Below are 26,628 nucleotides of genomic sequence, written 5' to 3'. Positions count from 1 at the left end.
TCTGCACATTGTGAAGGAGATTTTAAATAGATTTAATGATTTAAACCTAGATAATTCATTCTGGGCTTGGCCTTAGCTCAGGAGAAGCATCACAATCAGAGATTCGGGTCAGACAAGTCTCCTAATAGACCCAAGAAATGAGAGTGTGGTAATCTTACTTGATTAGCAAAAGCTTTATTTCAGCACTCACCACAATCCAGAGTAGGAAGTAGGGGAGTGCATAATGTCCCAAAGTAAGAACATTCCAGCTTGAAAAGGGCTATTTTGAGCATTCCAAGCTCAGAATAGAACACCCCTAAAAAGGGGTCCTGTTCTGAGCTTGGAATGGAACGATCCATTCTGAGGCAGGACGTCGTGACCCCGGTCTGAGCGCCATTTTGGATTTAAAAGTGCTTGCCATGCATGCATGATTTTTAATGCCATTTTAAAATCCCAAATGGTAGCAGTCGTTCCATCAGAACAATTGGCTCGTCCGATTGTTCCGACGGAACCGTTAGCGCATTTTGCATTCCGTTCCACACTCAGAACAGAACGCAAAATGTGTTTTGTGCACAATCCTGGAAAGTAGCAAAGCAGTGATATTCAACTGGAAGGACCAACCAGACTTCTAGTGAAGATATGAAGATGGACCCCCTTACAATCTAACAGCACAATGATTTTATACCCCTTCTATGGCAATAGCCATTTACTCTTTTCTCATTGGATCTCTCACCTGGTCACGAGCATTTTATACAACCAGCCCCTCAAATAATTTCCCAGATTTTGTTAAGTTCCACTACGTCAGCCTGCAGTTTTTTGTTTTCTGTATCGATGTCAAAATTCATTCATTCATTCGATTTCTATACTGCCCTTCCAAAAATGGCTCAGGGTGGTTTACACAGATAAATGATAAATAAATAGGATGGAATAGAAATTCTCCTAACGTTTAGCATGAGCCTGTTAATTCACTACCTGTTTGCCTCACTTATGAAATTTCCCAGCAGACAGCAGAAACCTATAGCAATATCACTCTAAAAAGAGAGGCCTGACCTTTTAATATCTCTAATCAAGCCTCTGCAGAATTTGGACAAGTTAAAGCTCTTTTTGTCAACAGCTATTGCCAATATACTTCCAATAACAAAACTTATGCAATTAAATCTCCAACAATTGAAATGATTATCTGAATTGAAACTAAAGCCATGGATATATCTGACAATGAACACTCTAGATAAACATCCAACACTGAGAACGTTGCACTGTAGGGAAGAATAGACAAAACTTGGATCCTTTCTTAAACAACAAAGGTAGTAAAATATTCATGAGAAATACATCAATCTGTTCCTATGGGATGTTGATCCAACTAAGAATGTATTATCATGGATTTGGCAGATAACACTGCAAGATATTATAGAATCACCACTAAAATGGTAGCTCAAATGGTAATGGATTGAATCCTCAGTAATTAACAGTGCCAGAAGAAGGCTTCTGGGGAAGCTGGAGGATTGTTTTGTTTTTGCCCTTTGCACAGTATTGACTCAGTATTGCCATGGGATGCAATTCAATGACAAGACTGAACAGTCTAAATATAAAAATCAATCTCCCTACAGGTTATTGATTTTATATGTAGTTTCAGTTGCAGCAAAGTTTGTGCCAACATCAAATGCTCACACACATCTTCACTGAAATAAAAGTGACATACTCTAATTATTAGTGTTAGTCAAAGTGTGATAAAACTTTTGCTCCCAGACTCACTTGTAACAGAAAAGCAATGAGATCTTGTAGATAATTTCATATATGTGCTCTTGTCTTGGTATCTCATGTGCCTTCTGGAAAGGCAAACAACTACTGCCAATCTATCTCTTGAGATCACTCAGCAAAGAAAACATTTGCTCTGCAGTACACACCCCACTGCACCCACCCCATTGTTGCCTTCGCATAATCTTATTGCATGTGTTCTATAACTATAAAGCCATTACTGAAAGGTGATGCCAACTTTATTATAAAGTTTATCTGTCCATAAGGAGTCACATTTTTCCAGTCCTAGACTGGTGCCTGAAGGACAGAGCGGCCTTCAAAATTACAGATGCTGGACATTCCTGCTCTAAGCAGCAGAATCAGTTAAGGGCAGTTTATACTAGCAATTCTTTGTATTAGAACTGAATCATAATAAAAGTAATCTCAATTCTAATACGGCAATAAATCCACAACATTATATTTTGTCTCAGTAATGTTTAATCTTGCTCAAGTTTTGTATGAAATAAAGATCCAGTTATGTTTTAGTGCCCTGTATCAAAATGTGAATATTTGCTTCAAAACAGTCAGTAAACATTCATATTTAATTGGTACCTGAGACATGCCTTGCTGGATCTGTAATGTTGCCGGTTGAGACATCATTGGTTGCGCTATTGGTTGTCCAACAGATTGTGAGTTTAAAGACTAGGATTAAAAAATACACACACACACCCCATCATTATCAGGCCAAATCTTTCATGGGTAATTACTTCCTTCCTTACAGAAAACTCAATTTCAAAATGTATTTTTAGGCTGAGAAAGTAGCAGAAGAATGATTTAAAAACACAAGACCAAATGATATCTTCCTTTTCTCTCATAATTCCAAGAGAAGAAATGAGTCCCCCTGTCTCAGTGAGCTAAAAGCAGCCACAACTGGGCTGCTTTAAATTACTTAATGCCTTCAATTTTCTGACTTCAATTTTCACATACACATATCTTCTTCAGGTGCTATCTCCTACCGGAAGTTAGCTATCATTAAGGCTGTTCTGACATACATGAGAGCCAGCGTGGTGTAGTGGTTAGAGTGCTGGACTAGGACCGGGGAGACCCGCGTTCAAATCCCCATTCAGCCATGAAACTAGCTGGGTGACTCTGGGCCAGTCACTTCTCTCTCAGCCTAACCTACTTCACAGGGTTGTTGTGAAAGAGAAACTCAAGTATGTAGTACACCGCTCTGGGCTCCTTGGAGGAAGAGCGGGATATAATAATAATAATAATAATAATAATAATAATAATAATAATAAATACACATATATAAGAAGCCAAATGCAAATGCTGCATGTTCTTAGAAGACAGATAAACAACCATCTAGAGCAGAATACTCCGAGAGGTCTTCCTTGCTCCAGTGTGCTCCCTTTTCTTGCTCTTGTGGAACAAGCTTTCAGACACATTCAGTTAATGGTTATATAATCTACAAAAGTCACGAAACATCATATTACTTGCATAGGACACACAATTCCCATAACCACTTTCAATTGAACTGACAAGACATTTTCTGCTGGTCTTGTGGTAGCAAGAATGACTTGTTCCCTTAGCTAAGAAGCGTCTGCCCTGGTTGCATATGAATGGGAGACTACGTGTGTGAGCACTGTAAGATATACATGCAAAATAATTTTCAGGATGGTGAAATCCCAGACAGGCAATGGGAAGGTCAAAAAATCATCTCTTCAAACTGGGTGATTGGACAAGAGAATACGCTTACTTCATTTTGTTTGTTTTTTTAAAGTGTGAAAGCTAAAGTTCATCTTTATTAATACAATAAAAAGATGCTATTTCTGAAGAATTACCTGAGTGCCAAGCGATGCTCTCCTTTGTGCAGACTTCTCATGAGTGGATACGTTTTGCCTTGGAGGAGTGCTTGTATCCATTGTCATCTTTGTTGGTGTTGCTGATATCATAGTCAATGTAAAATGAAAGAGAGACACTTTTATTCAATGCCATTGTAACTTTGAACTATACACTGGGAGTCCTACAACTGTGGCAGGACCTTAACACCCACCAAAGAAGGGGCTGCAGCAGAAAGGTTGGAACCAGGTGTGGGAGGGGGCACTAGAGCCTGCTCCAAGCCAACCAAGTTGACTGGAAACCCTGAAGCACCTGAGGGGAACAGGCCCTACCCAGGAGAGGGTGGCTAAGGGGGCATGACCAGGTAAGGATAATTTTATTAGAGCTGATGGGGGGTGCTGAGCTAGGAAGGAGATGAATGCTGATGTGGGCCTCTGACTGCAAAGATAAATAGGGCTGTGCATATGTAAGAGTATGAGGCAGTTACTCTGGCTGAGTAGTGTAAGGAAGCACTTCCTAGTGAGTAGAAGGCCTGGACATAGAGGCACCTTTCAAAGTAGTGATTCTCTAGGAAGGGGAGGGCAACTAGTCCTATTCAATCCCAGCACAATGTACTTTCAGTGACTGTTGCTGCTGCCTACATTGTGTTTCTTTTTAGACTGTGAGCCCTTTGGGGTCAGGGAACTATCTTTTTGTATTCTTTCTCCATGCAAACCACTTTGAAAACCTTTTCATTGGAAAGTGGTATATTATTAATAACTAGCTTAACCTACGCAGAGCATCTGCACACTAGTAAATGATTGCTCCCCTCACCCCCTGCCACAGCCCCCCTCACCTCAGAGAACTCTCCACCCTCACCTGAGCCACACTCCTGCTCCTCCTCATCCTTCCGGTTGCTTCCATATCCCTCACTCCTCTTGGTTGTGGCTGCAGCGTTATTGGCGTCTACAGGCCAAGCTGCAGCCCTCTGTCCCGAGAGACCTACCTACCTGGGCCCCGCTCCTGCTCCTCCCCACAGAAGCAGTAGCAGAAGCGGTTGGCCAAGGCCTTCCTTGCTGCCACCACTGCCATGGCCGCTCGTTCTCCTCAGGCTGCTGACAGGCCCGGGCCCGTCCCTTGCCTGCCTGCCTCCACCAATGGCCTTGGTAGCCCTAAACAGCAGCAGTGGTTAACTGGGCTCTTCCTTGCTGCCACCACCACCATGGCCACTCATTCCCCTCAGGCCACTGACAGGCTCAGGCCCATTCCTCGCCCTTCTTTTTCTCTCTTTCCCTCCCTTCTTCTTCTCTCTTTCCCTCTGTCTTTCTCCCCCACTTCTTTTTTCTTTCTTTCTCTCTTTCTCTCTCTCCCTTCCTGAATTAACAGATCTTGTTCATCTTGTTTCCTCATCTAATTCACACAACGGCAGCCTCCTTCTCCTGAAGGAATTTTCCTCCCTCACGACCTCTCTCTTTGCAGACCCCTGCCCACTCTCCTTCTATCTATCTATCTATCTATCTATCTATCTATCTATCTATCTATCTATCTATCTATCTATCTATCTATCTAATTCTCTAAGGCATACCCGTGGCTAATCCTGTGCCTGGCAGCTCTCATGAGAGTTCACAGTAAGAAGCACCGTGGTGATTGGGCAGCGGAGATTCCATATGCAGATGGGGGGAGGAGCCTGTGAAAGCAGAAGCACCATGGTGATTGGGCAGTGGGATTCCATAGGCAGATAGGGAGAAGGAGCCTATGATGGTTAAGGACAGTTGGAATGCAACCGTTACTGGTTGGAAGATGTTCTTGATTGTAGAGGAGATAGATAGATAGACAGATAGATAAGAAAGACAGTGGACAGGGGTCTGTGAAGAGAGGGGTTATGAGAGAGGAAAGAGCCCCTTCAGGGGAAGGAGGCTGCCATTGTGTGAATGAGATGAGGAAACAAGATGAACAAGATCTCTTAACCCAGGATGGGAGAGAGAGAAAAAAAATAAGAGAGAGAGAAAATAAGGGAGGGAAGAGAGAAAGAAGGAGGGGCAAGGGGCAGGACCGAGCCTGTCAGCGGCCTGTGGGGAATGAGTGGCCATTGCGGTGGCAGCAGTGAGGAAGGGCCCGGTCAACCGCTGCTGCTCCTGCTCCTATGGGGAGGAGCAGAAGCGAGGCTCGGGTGAGGAGGTCTCTGGAGATAGGGGGTTAAGCCTGACCAATAGGTGCCAGCAACGCTGCAGCCACAACCAAGACGGGTGAGGGGGGTGGAGTAAAGGGATGGAGGAGTGACCAAGAGGAGTGAGGGGTATGGAAGCATCTGGATGGAGGAGGAGCAGGAGTGTGGCTCAGGTGAGGGTGGAAAGATCTCTGAGGTGAAGGGGGCTGTGGCAGGGGGTGAGGGGAGTAATCAAGTACTAGCATGCAGATGCTCTGCACAGGTTAAGCTAGTATATATAAATCCTCTCCTCTATACTCAAGAACATCTTCCGAACAGTAACAGTTGCATTTCAACTGACCTTAACCATCACAGGACCCTCCTCCCTATCTGCATATGGAATCCCCACTGCCCAATCACCATGGTGCCACAGGCTCCTCCCCCTATCTGCATATGGAATCCCCACTGCCCAATCAGGTGCTTCAGCTCGCAAACTCTTGTGAGAGGTGCCACTCAAGGGATTAGCCACAGGTACACCTTATATAGAGCCTATATTTAGCAAAATTGCTAGTAAGGATGGGTTAAAACAGTAACCATCACTTTTGTGTGCTTTGTACCAATGTTCAGGAAGGCTGTTTCAATTCCTAAGAAACATATTTGCTGCTCTGCAATGAGAACACTCTCTCTCTCTCTCTCTCTCTCTCTCACACACACACACACACACACACACACACTCACTCACACACACACACACACTCACACACACACACTCTCACACACACACTCTCACACACACACACACACTCACACACACTTTTGAAATGTTTAGCTTTAGAAATTATAGAACTGTGTTTTCAACACACCTTTTTCAGCAATTTCTAAATTTATTTTGGCACCAGATTAACAAATCCCTCCTTAGATTATCTTTTGCAAAACTAATTATCATCAAGCCACTATTAGATCTGCTTTGCTTCTGAAGTCACACACACATACATCCAAAATTAAATCAGAAACAGAGACATAAATAAAATAATCTTATACATAACAGGTTTCTATTCTGAACACTCACATGAAGGGTCCGAGACTGCAGTATGAGAAGATTTCCTTGAACTTCTGGATGAGGCAGAAGGTGTGGGGCTGTTATCAAATCTCTCCAAAGCTTCTTTGAGGCTTACTGTGTTTATATGATTGTCAGAACCAGAGTCCTGACTCTGAAACAATAAAATGTTTTGGTTCTCATTCAAAAAAATATCACTAAGCAAAAACTGATTACAAATATAAAATATCCAAACATGGGGCTTCAGTGATGAAAGAATAGTTCCAATGACATCTGTATGCCTCACTTTCTAAATAGGTGAGTTATCCCAACTTAGGAGTTATATCTATGTTGTTTCAACCTTGTTTGCCACTTTAGCAATCCAAACATCTTTTTCCTATACTACTTTATCCAAATTGTTTTCTTCTATTGTCTCTGATGTGACCTAGTCTCTGTCCACTCTGAAAACCTACATTTTTCTTACAGGAAATTTACCAAATTGCTCAAATCAGACAGACAATGTGAAAGAATGAATAGCTGTGGGTAAACATCTATCTATCTATCTATCTATCTATCTATCTATTTCTCTAAGACGTACCCATGGCTAATCCCATGTATGGCAGCTCTTGCGAGAGTTTGTGAGCAGCTGCTGATTAGTGCGCGGGGGGGTGGCGGCAGCAGTTAATGATGGCGCTAGAAGGGCGGGGAGAAGCTGGCTGGTGGGGGGGATAAGCGGCCCGGGGTGGGGGAGGAAGAAGCAGGCCGGCTGGTGGGCGGGCAGGCAAAGGAAGAAGTGGGCGGGTGGGGGAGGGGAAGAGAAAACAACAGCTGGCGGGCAAATGGCAGTGGGTGGGTGTTGGGGGGAAGCGGCTGTGGGCGGGTGGCTAGAGGCACAGGAGCACCGTTCAGGGGGAGACAATGCCGGTAGGCGGGTGGGTGGCAGAGAGGGCGGCACAGCCTCCATCTCTGGCCCGCCTGCCGGACAAAAGGCAGGAGTGCCCAGCAGCAGGCAGAGGAGGGGAAGTGGTGGCCAGGCCGGCCAGCCGCGGAGGTAGAACGAGCTGGTGGGGGCGGGGGGAGAGAGGGAAAACTAGGGGCACAGATGCTCTGCGCCAGGTCAACTAGTTTTACTTAACACTTGCTGATGTATAGGCACTACAAATTCTCGCTCTGCATCTACAGCCAATACCCTTTAATCCTGATTCACAATATCCCAGGTTATTTTCCTCGTAGGCCTCTTGATGCAGTTAATTCAATAATATGTACCTATATTTGTAAACAAGGTCTCTATAAAAACTTGCATACCTAATCTTAATACTTGCTATGCCAGCAAGTGCTCAGGACAGGCTCATAAAATTATCATAAAAAATGATGCTAGGCCAGAGTTGAAAGTAGGTTACACCAATGCAAGTGTTTAGGATCACTGGGCAGCATCCAGACTAGTTTGTCATGATTGAGCACCAGTGAAATCTCTGAGACTAGTTAGTCAAGACTAATTCAGATCCCACTAATTTCAATGAGACTTTGTCATGACTAAGTCTCTTAATCTACATGCTACCCAGTATGTGTTTTATGGCAAACACTATGGGCTGGCTCCAAAGATGCTCTTTTGCATTTGGAAGGTGTCTACTGCTCACAGAAGGGCCTTTTTACACCCTGCCCTAGAATGTAGTGTGTGGGGGGAAATGTGTGTGAAAAAATTAAAACTAAACCCAAGGATGTTCTCTCCACTTGTATAAGGGATAATTCAAGCTCTGGTGCAAGGAAAAGCATGAGAACCAATATAGAATTTAACTATAAAAGCACTCTATTTACTCTTCTGCTAATGCTTGTGTGAGTAGCTACTTTTGTTACCCTCAAACTGGATCTTTGGATCCAGTCCAGTATGATCTAGTTCTAGTGTGTATATACCATGCAAATTGGGGCCCTTAACAGAAATATGTTGGTATCACTTTGCTAATAGAAAGAGAAAATATAGAAAGACAGAAATCTGAGTAACAATATATAACACATTTACATACCACCTAATCAAAAATATTTAGAGAATTTACAATCCAAATAAAGCAAACCAGTTAAAATACAGAAATTAAAACAGAAGCAAAACCCCGCTTTTATGGATGTTACCAGATCACGATCCAGATCCAATTAAAACAGTTACCGTATTTTACGGACTATAAGACGCTACGGACTATAAGACGCACCTTAATTTTAATCCAGTTTTTCAGAGTTTTAACATATTAAACTGTTAAAACATATAAGACGCACCTGAATTTTGGCGGATATTTTTCGAGGAAAAAAGTGAATCTTATAGTCCATAAAATATGGTACTTACTTAATTCGATTTCTATACTGCCCTTGCAAAAATGGCTCAGGGTGGTTTACATAGAGAAATAATAAATAAATAAGATGGACCCCTGTCCCCAAAGGGCTCACAATCTAAAAAGAAACATAAGATCGACACCAGCAACAGTCACTGGAGGTACTGTGCTGGGGGTGGAGAGGGCCAGTTACTCTCACCCTGCTCAATAAAGAGAATCACCACGTTAAAAGGTGCCTCTTTGCCAAGTTAGCAGGGGTTAGAAACAACCATAGAAATGCCTGATTAAAAAGTTTAAAAGTCCTTATAGCTCTCTTAAAAGCCCGTTCGGAGGGCAAACTTCGTATAATGGCTGGAAGCACATTCCAATGCTCTGGGGCAACTATAGAGAAGGCCTGACTCCGAGTCACTGCCAGATGACCTGGCCACAACGGCAATATCCAAGATATTGGATCTTTTAATTTATCAGAGAGAAAAAACAATATAAGGGTGATAATGGAAAACTCACTTTATCTGCTGCTATCTCTGGAAGAGACTCTTCTATACCAAGTTCACGTCGCCTTTCTGCTCGAACTTCTGCATAACTACAAATATATAATCCACATTTTAGGGTACTAGCATGTTAATTTTTCTTATAGAACAACAAACAAATGTTATGCACAATCTCTTTAAAGTATTCTAAAAGTAATATAGGTCTGCAATGGTGTTCCCTCTAAGGTATATGCATGTGCACACGCTCACAAGTTTTTTTTATGTCTGCTCAGTTAATTTTAGATCCTTCTCAGAGTGAATCAAGAAAGCCCCATTCTGAATATGCATGCACTCACACACTGCCTTGATGCTGCCACCCAGAACCAAAAAGTCATTCTGAACACAGATGAAAAAGATTAGAGGGAACACTGGTCCTCAAGTTAACATAACACATGACTTCTTAGCCAAGAGACACACATTTTCCTAGTGCTGGATACAGTACCAAAAAACTAGTTGCAGAGCCTTGAAATCAAAGATTACACAAAATTATGTTACCTTACTACTGTATGAGTGCATACGATGAACTCTGGTCGAGAATTCCACTGATGATAAGTGATATAGTAATGAGTTTGCAACCAAATCCACTGTTGCCCCTTTGTGAGGAATCTGTAATAACAGGACTTCCCTTTTCCATACTGCATTACTAAAAGTGAAACAAAATTATTTTGCTTCAAAATATGCCAGCCCTGGGACATTTATTCAATTGGTTTAAATCAGTGGTCTCCAAACTTGGGTCCCCAGATGTCATTGTGGCTAGGGGGAGTTGCAGTCCAACTTGGGGATCCAAGTTTGAGAAGACTTGGTTTAAATCCTTTGATTAATTTTGATCAAACCTTGAAAGAAAATTCTATGAGTCTCTAATAAGTGCCCTTGTGGGAGCATTCTTCCACTCACACTTTTCAGGATCCAACCCTTTACAAGCAGCTCAGAAGCTATACATGGTGAGAATGGTTGGGATCCCAAGAACAATTATCTACATATCCAAGACATGCTCAGTGGGATTTCTTGAATGACAGGCACCCATGCCATTCATAAAATGCCTATGAAATTCCCCTCAGTTTCCAAAGTAGTTTGCCTTGTGGTACAAGGAGCTGCTGGTGGAAAACCACAAGTCCAAAAGTACACAAAAGTAGTTGTTCAGTTCTTTGGATCCTAGACAATAAGTTTAAGAATTTCACATTTCATAGATTAAGATATGTAAAAGTTATGTGAAATCCCCAGCTTGTGAAGTATACTGGCCAACATTCCCCACAAAGCTCCTTCTGCTGTCAGAGCACTGCAGGGAATGTTAGCCACTACAACTAACTTATTGAGTCCTGATCCCAATCCAGTTGTGAAATGTAGAGGACAGCTGCAACAGCCACACAATTAGAAGACAGTTTAATTTTTAAAATATTAAAAATTTGAAAAATAAGTGGAAGGAAACAGCTTCCCATAAATTGTATGACAAACTGTCCTTACTAGTATAGCACTCATAAAGGACACAATGTAGTAGAAATTAATTAGCAATGAGAGAACATCTTGGTAGATCAAAATTAATTTTCCCCCGTTTAATACAACAACACAGGACAACAGCAGACTCTCTCATTCAAGAAATCATAAACATAATGTAAGCAAAATAGTAATACTGTTCTGATGAATGGTACAATAATCTTTATTATCACACAAGCTGGCATCTATTGTACATAGGCTGAAATTAGTGCATTTTGTATAAAGTAACTATGATATACTTACAATGTTCATGACATTTTGCCAGATTTTCTAGGTCATCCACATGATAATAATCATAGCCTGATGTTCCCAACACTTCAAATGGTAAATAGCCTATTATTGGTGGTGCCCTGGATAATGACACAGGAATTGTTATTTTATTTTTCAGAAGACAATATTAATCATACTATTGTTTATATTTGTGTTACAATCAAATAAAAGTGCATTCAAAAAGCAAAAATTCATTTCTTGCTATAAATAGCCAATGCCAATTAGTGGCCACTAAAGGTAACAGAATGCTACCATTTAGTACTACATTGTAAGAAATGGCACCTGTGATCCAAGAAAAGGAACTTCCATTCTAAGCTATGTCTAGAGGTGAACTCTTCATTGGGTTCTTCAACAGTGCTCATTTCCTAAAAAATAAAAAAATGTAAGTCTCTCAGAACTGCTCTACTCTGATTTTAAAACTAGTTGAAATTCAGACTTCCAAACAATGAAATACATTCACAAGAACGTAACATGCAAAATATTTCTCATTTTGCTGTTTCCTTGCTGTTTGGAAGTGGAACAATTCAAGTAACTTGCCTCTACAGACCAACATGTGCTGTCCCCATTTGACCAGAATGAGAAGGGCAAGTTGATTATCACAATTCATAGTTCTGTTCAGACATTATATGTTGTACCTACATTCAGATGCCTGTAACATGTTCATGTTTTTGTGTGAATGACTGCTCATTTAAAAAGTGAACCTGGATACAGGTCCCTCAAATGCATGGTACGGACAGGAAGTGTACTACCACCTACATTCCATATAACATGTGGGTAGCTGTGCCTGTGCAGAGATCTGTATCTGTGAACACTGTACACAGATTGTACAAGTATTGAACAATTGTGAATAGAGCTCATCAATCCTGTTTTGTCTGACCAAAGGATTATGCCTTGTCAAAACACACCCAGAAATATGCTAGTTGATATGGCAAGAATTTATATTATTTTCACTAGCAATTCACGTTAGAGAAAATTTTTTGCTATCAAGTCTCCATCCAACTTAACCTTGGATGATGAAGGGGACCTACACAGAAGGCCCTAAACAGTAGTGATGTGCACGGACCGATTCGCAGGCCATTCTAAAGGCCTACGAACCAGTTCGCTGGGGGTGTGTGGTTCATGGTTTGCAGCCAGGGGAGGGTGGCTCTTTAAGGGCGGGGGAGTGTGCACTTACCCCACCCACTGCTTTCCCCCCTCCGATGCTCCATTTTTGAAAAGCATTTGGAGCGGCAGCGTACCTCCGTGCCACCCCTTCCCCATTCCTCGGCAAAAGGCGACAGAACATGCGACTGCACATGCGCACGCGCAGTCGCACATTCTGAAGCCTTCTGCCGAGGAATGGGGGAAGGGATGGCAGGGAGGTACGCTGCCGCCCCAAATGCTTTTCAAAAATGGAGCACTGGTGTAGGAAAAGCGGCAAGAGGGGTAAGTGCACACTCCCCCACCCCGCCCAGCTGTGAACCGGAACGCCGGGGTTCCATGTACACCACTACTAAACAGATGATTAGGAACTGTCAGCTTTGACAGAAGGGGGCTGGATTGAGTCCCCTATTTCTGCTCAGAGATAGTCAAAAGTGTTGTCAAAACCAACAGTGCCACTTGTCTATTGGGGATGTGTGACTGGATCTGATCCAGCACACATAATCATAAATGTAGTGACAGAGGCTGGATATTGATGTTTTGAACCTGCACAGCACCCAAACCAAAGCGTGATCCATACAGGAACAAACCCCCATTCCTGGAATGGATTGGGGTTACAGGAGAATCTAGTTATTCACAGGGGTTCTGTTCCTTGCCTACTGCCGTGAGTAAAGATGCATTAGGGCTATGGGGAAAGGGGGGTTGGAGTCCAGGCTGGAGGAAAAGAAAAAAATTAAGTGCCAAAATGGCCCACAAATGACACGGAACATACTGCGGCATGCTCTGCGGGTCCCCAATATGCCTAGGAATGCCCTCCAAATGGCAAAATACCCCCCCCAAACCACAAAAAGATGTGGGGGGAAGTCAGTGTTTTGTTTTGAAGATGAGTCCTCCTGTCTCTTCCTGGGCTCTGAGACACAAACTGACAGCCGGAAGTGACCTCCACGGTCATCTCCGGCCCTCTAGGAACCGCGGATATATGCATTTTAACCCCTTTGTATCCACAGATACTGAAAAAGGGTGTCTATGAGACACCCCGCGGATATGCGGAACCGCCAATAGCGGTTCCACAAATAACGAGGTTCTCCTGTACTTAAATTATTATTCAATGAATAAAAAAGGCTGACATTATAGTACATACAAAAGAAAAGCAAATGTCATACATATTGAACAGCTTAAAAACATACCTTGATAAACTGAGGTGTAGCTAACCTAACTGTAGCTACAAAGCAAACTCTGTCTTCATAGGAAGGCCTATGGGATCGCTGGATGGTTCCCTCATAACCATTATGTGCAGAGTTGGGCACTAAGAAGAGGAAGAAATGTTTCTACTACCAGTTTCCAAACATGAACACATAAATAGAGACATCATAATCCCCCCCAAAAAAGTATAAATAAGTGAACATCATAATGGAGAAAATAGAAAACAAGGCTAGATTTTTAAAATGTGAATTGAATAACACAGTTCATTGCATGATAATCCAAAGCATTTGCTTACCAAGAGAACTAGTTTATTAAGTGCCTACCACCTGATCACATAATATAATCTCGTAAGATATGTTTCATATACATTTCATACTGACATCTTCTACAACATATGGTATTTCAGAAGTACAACACTTTCCAAATTGTGTTCACTTACACATGAAGTTTATAACTTTAGGGAATGTAAGGTATACATTTAAATTACCTTAAAAGAAATATATTGCTCCAAGCTCCATCTACAATAATAGTCACAGATGGTGCTAACATTACCAGTGGAGTTGTTAAACAATATAAGTTACATATATAATAATGAGAAAAGAGGACTATAACGTAGGACACAGTTGTCTTCACCCTCAGTTATACACTCTAATTTCCAGCTCAAAGAAAATTAATAACATTTGCCCAGTATACTCCAGAACTACCCCAATAGCCAGTGCATTTAAAGTCATATTTAGATTCCTGTTTAAAGGCAAAACATTTTGAATGTTCCTAAATGTAAAAACACTGATTTAAATCTTTCCTCACCTCAGATTTTGTACAATGATTGTACAAATATTTAAAATAATGTACAGATATGGATCTTGAACATCTACCCTAGCAGAATATTTAACTTTAATAGCACTTTTATAATGAATAGTGTCACTCAGTGCTATTACCTGTTACTTTTTTTTTTTAAGCTGACATCCAAGACTAACTCTTCATGCTCCAAATAACATTTCATGTATGCAATGGGGAAAGGGCAATTTTTGCCAATTCTTTTTCCTTCAGTGTCTCCTGAAAATATGTCCCCAAGGACCTGTTAACCTTCGGGGACATATTTCCACGTAGAACAAAGGAAAGGGGGGCTGGCAAAAATTACCCCTCCCCCAGCACATGTGCACAACATTAGTCTGGATGTCCACCATATTTATTTTATTTATTTATTTCTCATATTATATACTACCTGACATGTGTATCTCTAGGCAGTGTACACAATTTAACGCACAACAAATATAAAACAGTAAAAATAATTTCATGGGATACAAACAATTACACAGTTTAAAATTAATTTCACTTAAAAGCCTGAGGAAGCAGGTGTGTTTTGAGTGCCTTCCTAAAAGCAAAGAGATGGAGATGCTTTTATTTTGACAGGGAGCATATTCCAAAGCCCCAGGGCAGCCACAGAGAAGGCCTGGTCCCAGGTTGCCATCAAATGAGCCGGCGGCAAACATAACTGGACCTCTCCAGATGATCTTAATAGGCGACAGGATTCATGACAAAGAAAGCACTCTCTTAAGTACTCTGGACCTATAGGCAAAAACCATCACTTTGTATTTCACTCGGAAACATATCGGCAGCCAGGACAGTTCTTTTAAAATCAGTGATATACAGTCTCTTAGGATTGTCCCAGGGAAAAGTTTGGCTGCTGCATTCTGTACCAATTGTAGTTTACAGACTATGTACAAAGGCAGCCTCACATAAAGTGCATTACAGAATATTTTGAGTTCTAACAAATGGAATCTAACTGAAAACTCTGAAAAAAATACATTTATTAGGTACAGAATATACAATACCGAACTTACTATTACTCAAAGACTTGAAATTTCCTATAAATTTTACATATTCATATGTAGGGGGCTCTTTTGGGTCTATTGTTCCTCGGAGCATATGGCAACAGAATTCTAGCTGATTTTTTGCTGAAACAACAAAACAATAAGGAATCACACATGATGAAATATCAAGACTGATCATCAAAGCATTAAAAGCTGATATACTTGAATAAAGCATACACTGGCCTAACATATGATTCAAAGAGCTACCGTATTTTTCGGACCATAAGACGCACTTCCCCCCCCCCAAAAAAGTGGGGGGGAATGAGGGTGCGTCTTATGGTCCGAATGCTGTCCAGTAGGGCTGTGCACCAGCCGCCCCTGCCGCCGCCGCCCGCCCGTATTAGGGGCTGAATCGGCCCAAGCTAATTGCTGCCGCGGCCACCCCTGACCACCCACCCGCCCAGCTGCCCAGTCCTAACCTTCTAAGCCCGATCAGGGCCCCATACTGGTAACTGGAGAAGGAGAGAGGAGCTCGCAAGCAGAGCTCCTCTCTCTGCAAAGCCTCAGCCCAAACTGGTGCTTTGGCCGCAAAGGACGCCCTTTGCGGCCAAAGCGCCAGTTCGGGCCGAGGCTTTGCAGAGAGAGGAGCTCTGCTTGCGAGCTCCTCTCTCCTTCTCCAGTTACCAGTATGGGTCCCTGATCGGGCTTAGAAGGTTAGGACTGGGCAGCTGAGCGGGCGGGTGGTCGGCGGCGGGGGCAGCCGCGGCGGCAGTTAGCTTGGGCCGATTCGGCCCCTAATCCGGGCGGGTGGGCAGGTGGCGGCAGGGGCGGCTGCGGCGGCAGTTAGCTTGGGCCGATTCGGCTCCTAATCCGGGCGGGCGGGCGGCGGCCACAGCGGCAGTAGTTTGGGCCAATTCGGCCCCTAATACTGGGTGCGTCTTATGGTCTGGTGCGTCTTATGGTCCGAAAAATACGGTAATTTATGCACAATGGCCGACATCCAGACTGATGCATATACAGAACAACATGCTGTTCACACAACGAGGGAGGGGTGGTTTTTGCCAACCCCCACTTCCCTCTGAAGCACCCTGTGTTTCCCAAAATATGTCCCCGAGGGTCCCACAAACCTCAGGGACATATTTTAGAAGGCACAAAAGGGAAAAGGGGGGACTGGTAAAAAATCTGCACACCCCTAATGAACGTGTGAAACATTCTGTAAATGCATAATTAGTCTGGATGTTGGCCAGGAATACCAAAACCTAATCTAGCCTGCTAATGTTTACTTTGATTGGCAGTAGCTTTCCAGAATTTCAGATGAAGTCCTGCCTAACACTGTTACCATGGCATCAACAGTTGAAGAATGTTCAACTGCTGATGCCATGAACTGAACTTTGGACTATCCATCTATCTAATCTATATACATATATACATAAAATATGTGTTTGATCCTTGAGACAAGTCTCCCTTTCCCAATAATTCTGTGAGTACTATAAGAGAAAGCTGTAGATAATGACCATTCCCTCCTGCATTAACGAAGTGCAAGAAGGTTATTGGAAAGTAGCAGTGTGCCCGAACCGGTCCGGCGGCCATTCCAAAGAATGGCCGAACTGCCGGACCGGTCCGGCCCTGCCTGGTTCGGGTCCGGGTGGGGGGTATGCCTTTAAGGGCGGGAGGGCTTGCTTAGGCCTCCCGCCTCCTTGCCCCCGCCAGCACCCGTATTTTCTAGTATAGGGGTGCTGGAAACCAGCCGCCCCCCCGCCGCCGCGGCGGCGGCGAAAGAACTCCCAATGCCAGCCCTCCCTCCCTCCCAGCTAGCTGCCCGCCCGCCCGCCCGCTCGCTCACCCGCTCACCGCATAGGAAACGAGAGGAGCTCCGGCACAGAGCTCCTCTCGTTTGGAAGGCCTCCGGCATAATGGTGTTTTGCGCGCGCGCGCGCGCATGCGCACGCCACAAAACACGCCGTTCGCCAGAGGCCCGGTCTACCCGCCGGGAAAGGGCCGGGTAGACCGGGCCTCCGATCGCTGGGTAGACCGGGCCTCTGATCGCCGGAGGCCCGGTCTACCCAGCGATCGGAGGCCCGGTCTACCCGGCCCTTTCCCGGCGGGTAGACCGGGCCTCCGGCGAACGGCGTGTTTTGCGGCGCGCAAAACACCATTATGCCAGAGGCCTTCCAAACGAGAGGAGCTCTGTGCCGGAGCTCCTCTCGTTTCCTATGCGGTGAGCGGGTGAGCGAGCGGGCGGGCGGGCGGGCAGCTAGCTGGGAGGGAGGGAGGGATGGCATTGGGAGTTCTTTCACCGCAGCGGCGGCGGGAGGGCGGCTGGTTTCCAGCGCCCCTATACTAGAAAATACGGGCGCTGGCGGGGGCAAGGAGGCGGGAGGACTAAGCAAGCCCTCCCCGCCCTAAAAACAAGGCCCCCCTTCAGTGCCGGTCCGGACTTCTCCGGACCGTGCACATCACTATTGGAAAGTTAAACATATCTGTGTTAATATCTCTATGTTATATCTATGTTAATAAAGAGCCCCTGGTGGTGCAGTGGTAAAACTGTCGCCCTGTAACCAGAAGGTTGCAAGTTCAATCCTGACCAGGGGCTCAAGGTTGACTCAGCCTTCCATCCTTCTGAGGTCGGTAAAATGAGTACCCAGAATGTTGGGGGCAATATGCTAAATCATTGTTAACCATTTAGAGAGCTTCTAGCTATAGAGCGGTATATAAATGTAAGTGCTATTGCTATTGCATTGCTAATATCCTAGTTTTAACCAATCTACACGCCATGAAACTAGAAGATGCACTATGTAGACACATGTGCCAACCACATATATTGTTATCCTTTTCACTTACACGGCATGTAAACATTTTAGGAAATTGTTAGCTCAACTCAATAAGCCAATGGTTGAAACATATTTTTAATTTGCAGTCTTTAAGACTTCTCCCTATATAAGAGTTGCAACTTACATTTTAAATATTCTGGAGTCAGTGAATCACTTTCCAATAGATGTGTGGACAGTATTTTATAAACCTCTGAATGTTCCCCCTCTGGGACAAAATTAAAAATACTTTGATCCACAAGATCAGACTGAAAAATAAAAATAAATTAAATTTTTTAAAAAAGACGTAGCATCTTGTGAAACTTCAGCTTTCAAAGCAAAATAACTAACAAAGTTGGCCAAGACAAAGTGACATCCTGGATTTTCTCTCTTTAAAGGAGAGACTATGTACAGTAGATTTAACACTAACTTCTTGATCAGCATTATCATGCAACCAACACAGACAGCTGTCTGGAGATGATATTATAGATGCTGGCACCAGACTCCTGGTTCTCCCTCAGCAACTGATGAATATTTTGCTGCCCAGTTTGAACGAGCATCTTGCTTTTGCTGCACAGGGATTAGTTCACAAACACAAAATACTTGCTAAATGGAATGCTGTAGGTTTGCATCTGCATGCTGATCAAGAATGTTATTGTTACAGCAAGTGTTCACATATGAGCAGCCAATGAAGATAAAAACCCTCACTCCTAGTTCAAGGACACCAAGTCTGTGATGCTTATAAGCAAAGTTCCACTATGGTGATCTCAACTGTACTGCAATGTGGCACACAGTTACATTGTGCTGTAGTATTTAAATACATCACTTGCTGAGTGCTCCATAAGGCCCCGTCACACTTTCGTCACCTCAAAAAGTAACTTATGCCTTTTGACAGGTAAGTAGTCAATACATTTTTCAGGGCCTGGTATGTGCAGGCCTCCATGGAAGTAAGATAATGCACCGTTTATAACAGGGATTCACACTGTTGGAACATGCTGTGGTGGCAGCATGTACATGAGAAGAGTTTCTAAAATTCCAGGTTAAGGGCCCACTGAAGTAGCATCAGTCTCAGTCATATGACACAGCATAAGACAGAGTGAGACAGCGGGGACTATTCTGAGGGGGAAAGACAATCCTGAAAGAGACATGTACATTGTTTAAGTTCCAGAATCTTAAATGGCAGATAGTAAATTGTGCAGTGACTGAATAAGTCCAATGTCTTGCTAGAAGCAGCTTGTACTTACTGGCAAATGTTCAAGTAAGGGGGTTACACTTTCAGATACATATATTATACTTCCATCTGTCATGATTGCTAGGAAAAAACTGTCAAGAGCCTGAAATATAACAGAATGGACAGGTGAAGAGAGACAAGAAGTTAGTGAACTGTTTGGTTAATATATGAAAAAAAGTAAGATTGACTTCTTCACAGTAGCATCTTAGAATACAAATGTATTGAACATATAGCTATGATAGGAGTCGACACTGACTCGATGGCACACTTTACCTTTATGATATACATTTAGCCAGGACTCAGCCAAACTAAACCCTTTCCTGACGTTTCCATCACTCAGCCTGTTTCTCCCTGCCCAGTATTCTATGACAGCTCCCTTCCCTTCCCCCCCGCCACTCACACCTGACAAAACACAAAATGCACAATTTATTTCAATAAAGAAAACTGGACAAATTTTTAGAAATTCTTTCATATGAAAAATTAATCGGCACAGAGGTTTGCTGTAGATCCAACACATACCTCACATTCTGAGACACATGTATAAACAGGTTGCTTACCTGTAATAGGTTATCTTTCTGGTGATCCATGTTCACTTGAAACCTGGGTTCTGCACCTGTGCAGTGAGCCTTGCAGAAGAATTCAAAGCTCCTTGAGTCACTCCTCAGCTCCTCTGAATCACATGAATGGTGCGACCGTTCTTTTTTGGCAGAAGAACCCTTTCTGCTCAGTTCCTGATCAGCCACTGTGATGAGCAAATAAGAATGTCCATAGAAAGAGTCAAGTAAGTCATTATTACTGTGGAGGCATCCTAGCAGTAGGGTAGGCCGGACGGGTGTTGTGAGTGAATGTGGATCACCAGAAAGATCACCTAGCAAGCAACCTGTTTATCTTTGTGGTGATCCATGTTCCCTCACAACCTGAGTGATTAACCAGCTCACTAAGACAGAGGTGGGAGCTAGGATGGTGTTATAGAACTTTTTTGATAACCGCCCGACCAAAGTTGGCCTCCGCTGCTGAATGGATGTCCACAGCATAGTGTTTGACAAAAGGTAAGTCTGAGGTCCATGTGGTCACTTTGCAAATGCCCTTTTTACCAATGCCAGACATGTAAGCTGCCAATGTGACTATGGCTCTAGTAGAGTGTTCTGATCTTTTAGGTGGGTTTGACCTCTTGTTGGTTGTAGCACAGGAGGATAAGTTCTATGAGCCAGTGAGACAGCTTTTGCCTCAAGATAGGGAGACTTCTCCTTTGTAAGAGATGAAAAGCTTCTTGGATCATCTGAATGGTTCAGTCCTATTTAGATAATAAAGGAGGGACCGTCTCACACCCAGTGAGTGCATATATTTCTCCAGAAGGGTGGAAGGGTTCTGGAAGAAAGTAGATAAAATGATATCTTGATTTAAATGGAAGTCAGAGACTATCCTTAGGGTGAAGGAAGGGTCCATCTGGAGAACGACCGTGTCTGGGGAGAACTTGGTGTATGGAGAGTCAACACAAAGAGCTAAACAGTTCACTGACATGCCTATGTTAGCAAGAAAGGCGACTTCTAGAGACAAGGACTTGAGGCTAGCAAAGACGAGTGACTCCAATGGATGTTCAATGAGAGAGGACAAAACCAACGAGAGACTCCAAGGCTCGATGGGTTCTATGATAGATGGAAAGAGGTTGTGTAAATCTTTGAGGAACCTCTTAGAGTCAGGATGGGATAAAACCAACTCCATCCCAGCCTGGAGTCTTGCAGAGAGTGTGGCAAGATGGAACTTAATAGATGTATCTGATATTCCAGAATGTTTCAGACCCATTAAGCAGACCAGTATTTGATAGATAGTCATGTTGAAGGAATCAAAGCCCTGGGACACAGCATGAGACATGAAGCATTTCCACTTGCACATGTAGTTTTGACAGGTTGACTCTTTCCTCTCATTGAGGAGGATGGTATCTAAAAACTGATTTTCAGATTCAATAGCTGGAGATTGGGGTGAAGAACGCAGCTCACCTGTTGGGATAGAAGATTCTGGTGGAGAGGAAGGCGTTTAATGATGGCCTTGAGACAACCAGAGCAAGACTGGGAACCACAGCTGCCATGGCCACCATGGGATAAGTATGATGCAATGAATGTTTTGCTGCAGTATCTTGCGCATGATCTTTGAGAAAAGGGGTAAGGGAGGAAAGAAGTATATAAGGTGCTCCATCCAGGGCATCTGAAAAGCATCACCCATGGAGTTCAGACCCATTCCCATCCTGGAGGAGTAGCACTTCTTGTTGCATTGAATTGGATAGGCTGTTGTGGCACTAGAACAGACTTCTTTAGGTTCACCATTATCCCTAAGTTTGCTAACAGTTCCAGTGTGAACTGAACCTGAGAGACTCCTTGCTGTCTGATGTTAGCAGCCAGTCGTCTGAATAAATGGAGACCACCCTGAGATGCGTGATAATGGTGCTGACACACTTTGTGAAGACACAGGGGGCTATGGAATGTTCAAATGGGAGAACTGCATATTGATAAGCCTGTGGGCCCAAAGTGAAGGGCAGGAACTTCCTGTATGCGGGACATATCCCCACATGGAAGTAGGCATCCTTGAGATCTAAGGTCACAAACCACTCATCCTTCATGAGTAAAGGAAAAATAGTCTGTAAGGAAATCATCCTGAATTTTCTGGTCTTTACATATTTGTTTGAGTTGTGGAGATCAATGATGGGACCAATGCCTCCATCCCATTTGGGCACCTGTATGGAAATACCTCAAATAAAAAACTGCCTTCTGGAGGTTCAGGCTCTATAGCCCGTTTTTCTAGTAGGGAATGTACCTCTTCTGCTAAGGTAGGAATGGAGTGGGTTTATTTTAACCTCGTGAATACAGGGTGGCTTGTGAATTTGATGGTATAGCCTGTTGATATTATGGACAATACCCAAGCATCAATGTTGCGTGACCCCAAATGTTGGAGAAATGGGTGAGATGAACAGGAGGAAGTAGAAGTTGAGGTATTTCCAGTGCCGAAGCATCAAACAGACTGACTGGACTTGTCCTGAGGGTTCGCCCTTTGTTGCTGCCTGTGCTGTGGATTATACTGATATTTAGGCACTAGTATTTTTAAGCCCGTTATGATAACGGGCGCTAGCTTTGTCTCACGCCTTTTTTTTTTGTTGTTGTTGTTACCTTTCTGAGGCCGGGACTGGGGGCGGAGCGGAGGCCGTTCCGGCAGAGCCTTTGCACAGAGAGGAGCTCTATTTGCAAGTTCCTCTCTGCCTCTGAAATTAAGGACTATCTTCGCCCGACTGACACGGGCCGGGGTAAGGTGGACTCGGCAGTTGGGAGGGAGGATGATAGGTCGGTGGCATCAGCCACGGCAGCAGTTTTTTCTCCCTCCCGCCCGGCTCCGACGGCGCTGCCAGGCCTTGGCAGCGGCTCCACTGCCGCCATTCCCCCTCCCGCCACCTCCAGCCTCCCCGGCCGGGCAAGGGCCCCCCGCCACCGGCGGCCTTGCTTTTCTGGGCCGGCTGGCTGCCGCCTGTGGCCTCCGTAGCTGGGCCGGGCCCGCCGCCGCCTCTGCCCCCCCCCCCCGCGACCCAGTCTCTGGCCGGGCCGTCTCCGGCCCGGCCGCGGCCGGCCTCCGCGGCCGGGCCCTTCACCATCGGCCTACATGCCACCGCTGGCTTCCGCTCCGTCCCCCCGGTCTCCCTACTCTGCCGCTTTCCCGGCTTCTTCGGGGCGGCCGCTTCTGGCTGCCCAAGATGGCTGCCGGGTGCTGGCAGTCGTGTCTCCCTTGCGCATGCCCAGAAGAGCCCAGGGAGGCATGAACGCACGCCTTGGTGTCTGTCCACGGACGGACACCAAGGCTTTTATTAAAGAGGATATACTTGAAAGATTTAATGAGCCGGCTCTCACGATCAGTGAGACCCATTTTGGGAAGCTCAGCGGGGAGAGCGGGCAAAGCCCACTCTCCCCGCAGACGATCAGGGCGGGAGCCCTGGGCGGCCAGATTGGCCGCCCACACGATTGCCGGCTCCATGATGAAGCCAGCGGGGGCTGGGGAATTCAGGGGCCGCGTGGCCTCCGGAAACACCAGTATGCCCTGCGCAAGTGCGCAGGGCATACTCAGGAGACCCCCGAGCCAGGAGGCTGCTTTTCAGCCTCCCGCCGGGGGTCTACTCATGAGTAACCACGGCACAGAGCCACGCCATGGCTACTCACAATTTTTAAAAACAGGTTTGTAGAGCACTCACTCTGCAAACCCAGTTTAAGAGGAGGGGTACTTGAGCGAGTTACCCGCTCAAGAACCACCGGGCTCTCAGCCGAGGCCGGTGGTTCTCACAACTGTAGAAAATCGGGCTAGCAGAGGCTAGCCCAATTTTCTATAATCGTGAGAATATCCTCATTGTATTCTTTATGGTCAGGCTGTTTTTAATTGGAATCTTTGCCTACCAAAACATCAATATCTTTGAGTGAACGTGGATTGCTGTGGTGTAGTACTAAGAGTCTATGCAGTGTAGCAGGACTTCTTCATTCTCTCTTTTGTTTCATCCATTTGGGTACTGAAAAGGCCATATCCTTCAAAAGGCAAGTTTTCAATCTTGTCCTTCATGTCACTCTGAAGGGAGGTAGAATGCAGCCAAGACTGTCTGTAGAGACATACAGAACTTGCTAAGGACCTTGATTCAGTTTCAGCAAGATGCTTTGCAGTGCTTAGATGTTGTCTGGTGATGTATGCAGACTTGACTAGAACAGACAGAAACTCATCTTAAAAATCCTCAGGAACATTTTAAAAATCCTGCTTGAGAGTGTCCCAAACTAAAAAATGAAATTTGGCCAGGCATGCATATAATTAGAGATTTTCTAGGCCAAGCAAGATGAGGAGTAAAACCTCTGACAAATAGCATCATGTTTTCTGCCTTCTTTATCTACTGGGGAAGAATGCACCCTTCCTGATTTGCTTCTAATTGCACAGTCCACCACCAGGGAGTTAGGTGGGGGTTGTTTAAACAGCATAGGGCAAGAGTCTTCTTGGATACAGTATAAACTTTCAAGCTTCTTGGATGTGGTAGTAGAGGCAGAGGGGGCAATCCAGCAGACTTTAGTAGAGTCAGCAAGGCCTGGAGGCATAGGTAAAGCAGCAGGCTGAGCAGCCAAAGTAGTGGCCATGAAATCATATACTGGGTCCTTAACTTCAGGCATTGATGCTTTCAGTTTTAGGCCCAGAGCCTTAGCCATTTCTACCTGAACACAGTAGGACCTTGTTTCTTTCATAGGCAAGCTCGACGGTGGACTCGCTATGGTCTTGTCTGGAGAAGGTTCCAAAAGGTTTTTTGGTGTGAACAGAATCTCCTTCAGACGAGGGGCTGGAGTCGTATTCTCTGTCAGAAAGATCCTTGTGTTGGGGTGACTTTTCTGGAGCCAGAGATTAACTATTTCCACATCAGGATTTATCAGGTGGGTAGGAGCAGGAGATGTTATTTTCTCCTTACCCACAGAAGCTGAAAGCATCTTAGAGCACTTAAAAGTAGACACAGGGACAGGTGAGAAAACAGGGTCCTGGCCTTTCACAGGAGTAGACTCCAGAGCACTCTTAAGTTACATGGTTTTCCATAGTCTATATTCATGGAAATCATAAGGCAAAGCAGGTAAAGGCATATAATAGTGGTGCCTACATTACCGAAGTCCTCTGATATATCCATGGTTCAAGGCCCCAGGAGAGCTCCAATAGTCCTTCAGATGGGACATAGAGGCAAAATGTGGGGCAGAATGATGAAAATGCTCTCTCCCTCCAAGGTTGAGAGGGGTAGCAACGTGGGGTCGCCTCAGCAGGAGAAGCAGGTGGTGTTTTAGGAACTTGTAAAGATTCCGAATCATCATCTCCATCCAGGCCTTGCAGGTGGAAGCCTTTAAAAGGTGGAACCTGACGGCATGCTGGTGGAAGATACCAGGAGATATTCTTGGTTCCTGGATGTAGACTTGTTTCCTGACATTGAGGATAATTCTCTTGAAGACTGATTCCCTTTGTCAGGGGACTCATGTAGAGAATGGGCTGGAGACGAAGCCGGTGAAAAGTAGATGACAATGGGTGAAGCCACCCTAGGCTCAGTCTTTGCTGTTTGGACATCGTTGATGTCATTGAGATCGGCACTGTAGTTGTGCTGAAGGTGACGCCAGAGGTAGTCGTTGGGCAAGGTAATGTCAATGTCGAAGTTGGATGCAGAAGCAACATCAAAATAATAAAAGTCAAAGTCGGACCCAACTTAGGCATTGCTTGTGATGCCAACGCTTGTGATGTCAAGGGAAGAGATCCTTAGAAAGCCACTTGCACAGTAGAAGGTGAAGGGGTATGAGGAGACATTTTTGATGTCAACGTTGAAGGCTTTGACTCTGTCAATGTCAACAAGGTGGATGAAGTACAGTGATACTTAGGGCTTGACGATCCCAGCAATCCAGATTGGTCGCATTTGTTTTTTGTTCTGTCATCACTGAGTGTTGACATCAACCACCATAGGTTTCTTGAATGTCGAGTACCTGTGCTCTCTATGAGAAGGGTTTCAAGGAGTAGATGCAGAATGCACCTTTGATCCTGAAGGGTGGTGGTTGGCAAATCCTGAAGTGACTTTCGGTCCCGACAAGAGGCCCAGATAGTTTGGCATAGGTGTCAGAGGCCAAAGTGCTGTCTCATAAAGGGTCGCACTCAAGTGAAGTTCATGGTATATATAGGTTGCTTACCTGTAACTAAAGATCTGGAAGTGATCCGTTGTAATCATAAACACCTGAGTTCTGTGCCTGCGCAGGGACCTTGTGGGCTGATGAGTAGCTCCTCGTGATGCCCCGCCCGCCTACACGTGCAGTGCTGAGTTTGTTAAGAGTGGCGATTGGGGAGTCTCCTCTTCAGTTTCTCGCAGACCGCCCAAAGTGACGATCTACAAGATGAATTTCAATGTCTCTTTCCACTACCTAATACTGCAGCAGGGATGGTTCGGGAGGGGCTTATGACTACAACAGATCACTTCCAGATCTTTAGTTACAGGTAAGCAACCTGTATATCTGGATCGTGATCCGTTGTAATCATAAGGATTGGGTGATTAGCAAGCTTTCCCTCATGGAGGTGGGTGCAGTCGACCCCAAGC

At 44.6% G+C, this 26,628-nt stretch overlaps 1 protein-coding gene across 4 annotated transcripts in view; it reads right to left on the bottom strand.

The window, feature by feature from the left end:
* The window catches only part of CLOCK (clock circadian regulator), an 84,277-nt gene that overhangs the window by 23,579 nt on the left and 34,070 nt on the right, over nucleotides 1–26,628 (bottom strand). For all 4 annotated transcript variants that reach the window (XM_053253837.1, XM_053253835.1, XM_053253839.1 and 1 more), the window contains exons 8-18: nucleotides 19,534–19,623; nucleotides 18,438–18,558; nucleotides 15,513–15,626; nucleotides 13,653–13,771; nucleotides 11,608–11,690; nucleotides 11,299–11,405; nucleotides 10,060–10,207; nucleotides 9,542–9,617; nucleotides 6,750–6,891; nucleotides 3,558–3,658; nucleotides 2,326–2,415 (exon numbers count right to left, since the gene is read on the bottom strand). In XM_053253837.1, coding sequence (XP_053109812.1) covers nucleotides 2,326–2,415; nucleotides 3,558–3,658; nucleotides 6,750–6,891; nucleotides 9,542–9,617; nucleotides 10,060–10,207; nucleotides 11,299–11,405; nucleotides 11,608–11,690; nucleotides 13,653–13,771; nucleotides 15,513–15,626; nucleotides 18,438–18,558; nucleotides 19,534–19,623 — 1,191 coding nt within the window. The remainder of the gene's footprint in view (nucleotides 1–2,325; nucleotides 2,416–3,557; nucleotides 3,659–6,749; nucleotides 6,892–9,541; nucleotides 9,618–10,059; nucleotides 10,208–11,298; nucleotides 11,406–11,607; nucleotides 11,691–13,652; nucleotides 13,772–15,512; nucleotides 15,627–18,437; nucleotides 18,559–19,533; nucleotides 19,624–26,628) is intronic.

The sequence above is a fragment of the Hemicordylus capensis genome, chromosome 5 (genome assembly GCF_027244095.1).
Source record: "Hemicordylus capensis ecotype Gifberg chromosome 5, rHemCap1.1.pri, whole genome shotgun sequence".
In the NCBI taxonomy this organism is placed as follows: Eukaryota; Metazoa; Chordata; class Lepidosauria; order Squamata; family Cordylidae; genus Hemicordylus; species Hemicordylus capensis.
This window is presented reverse-complemented; position numbering and strand designations above follow the sequence as displayed.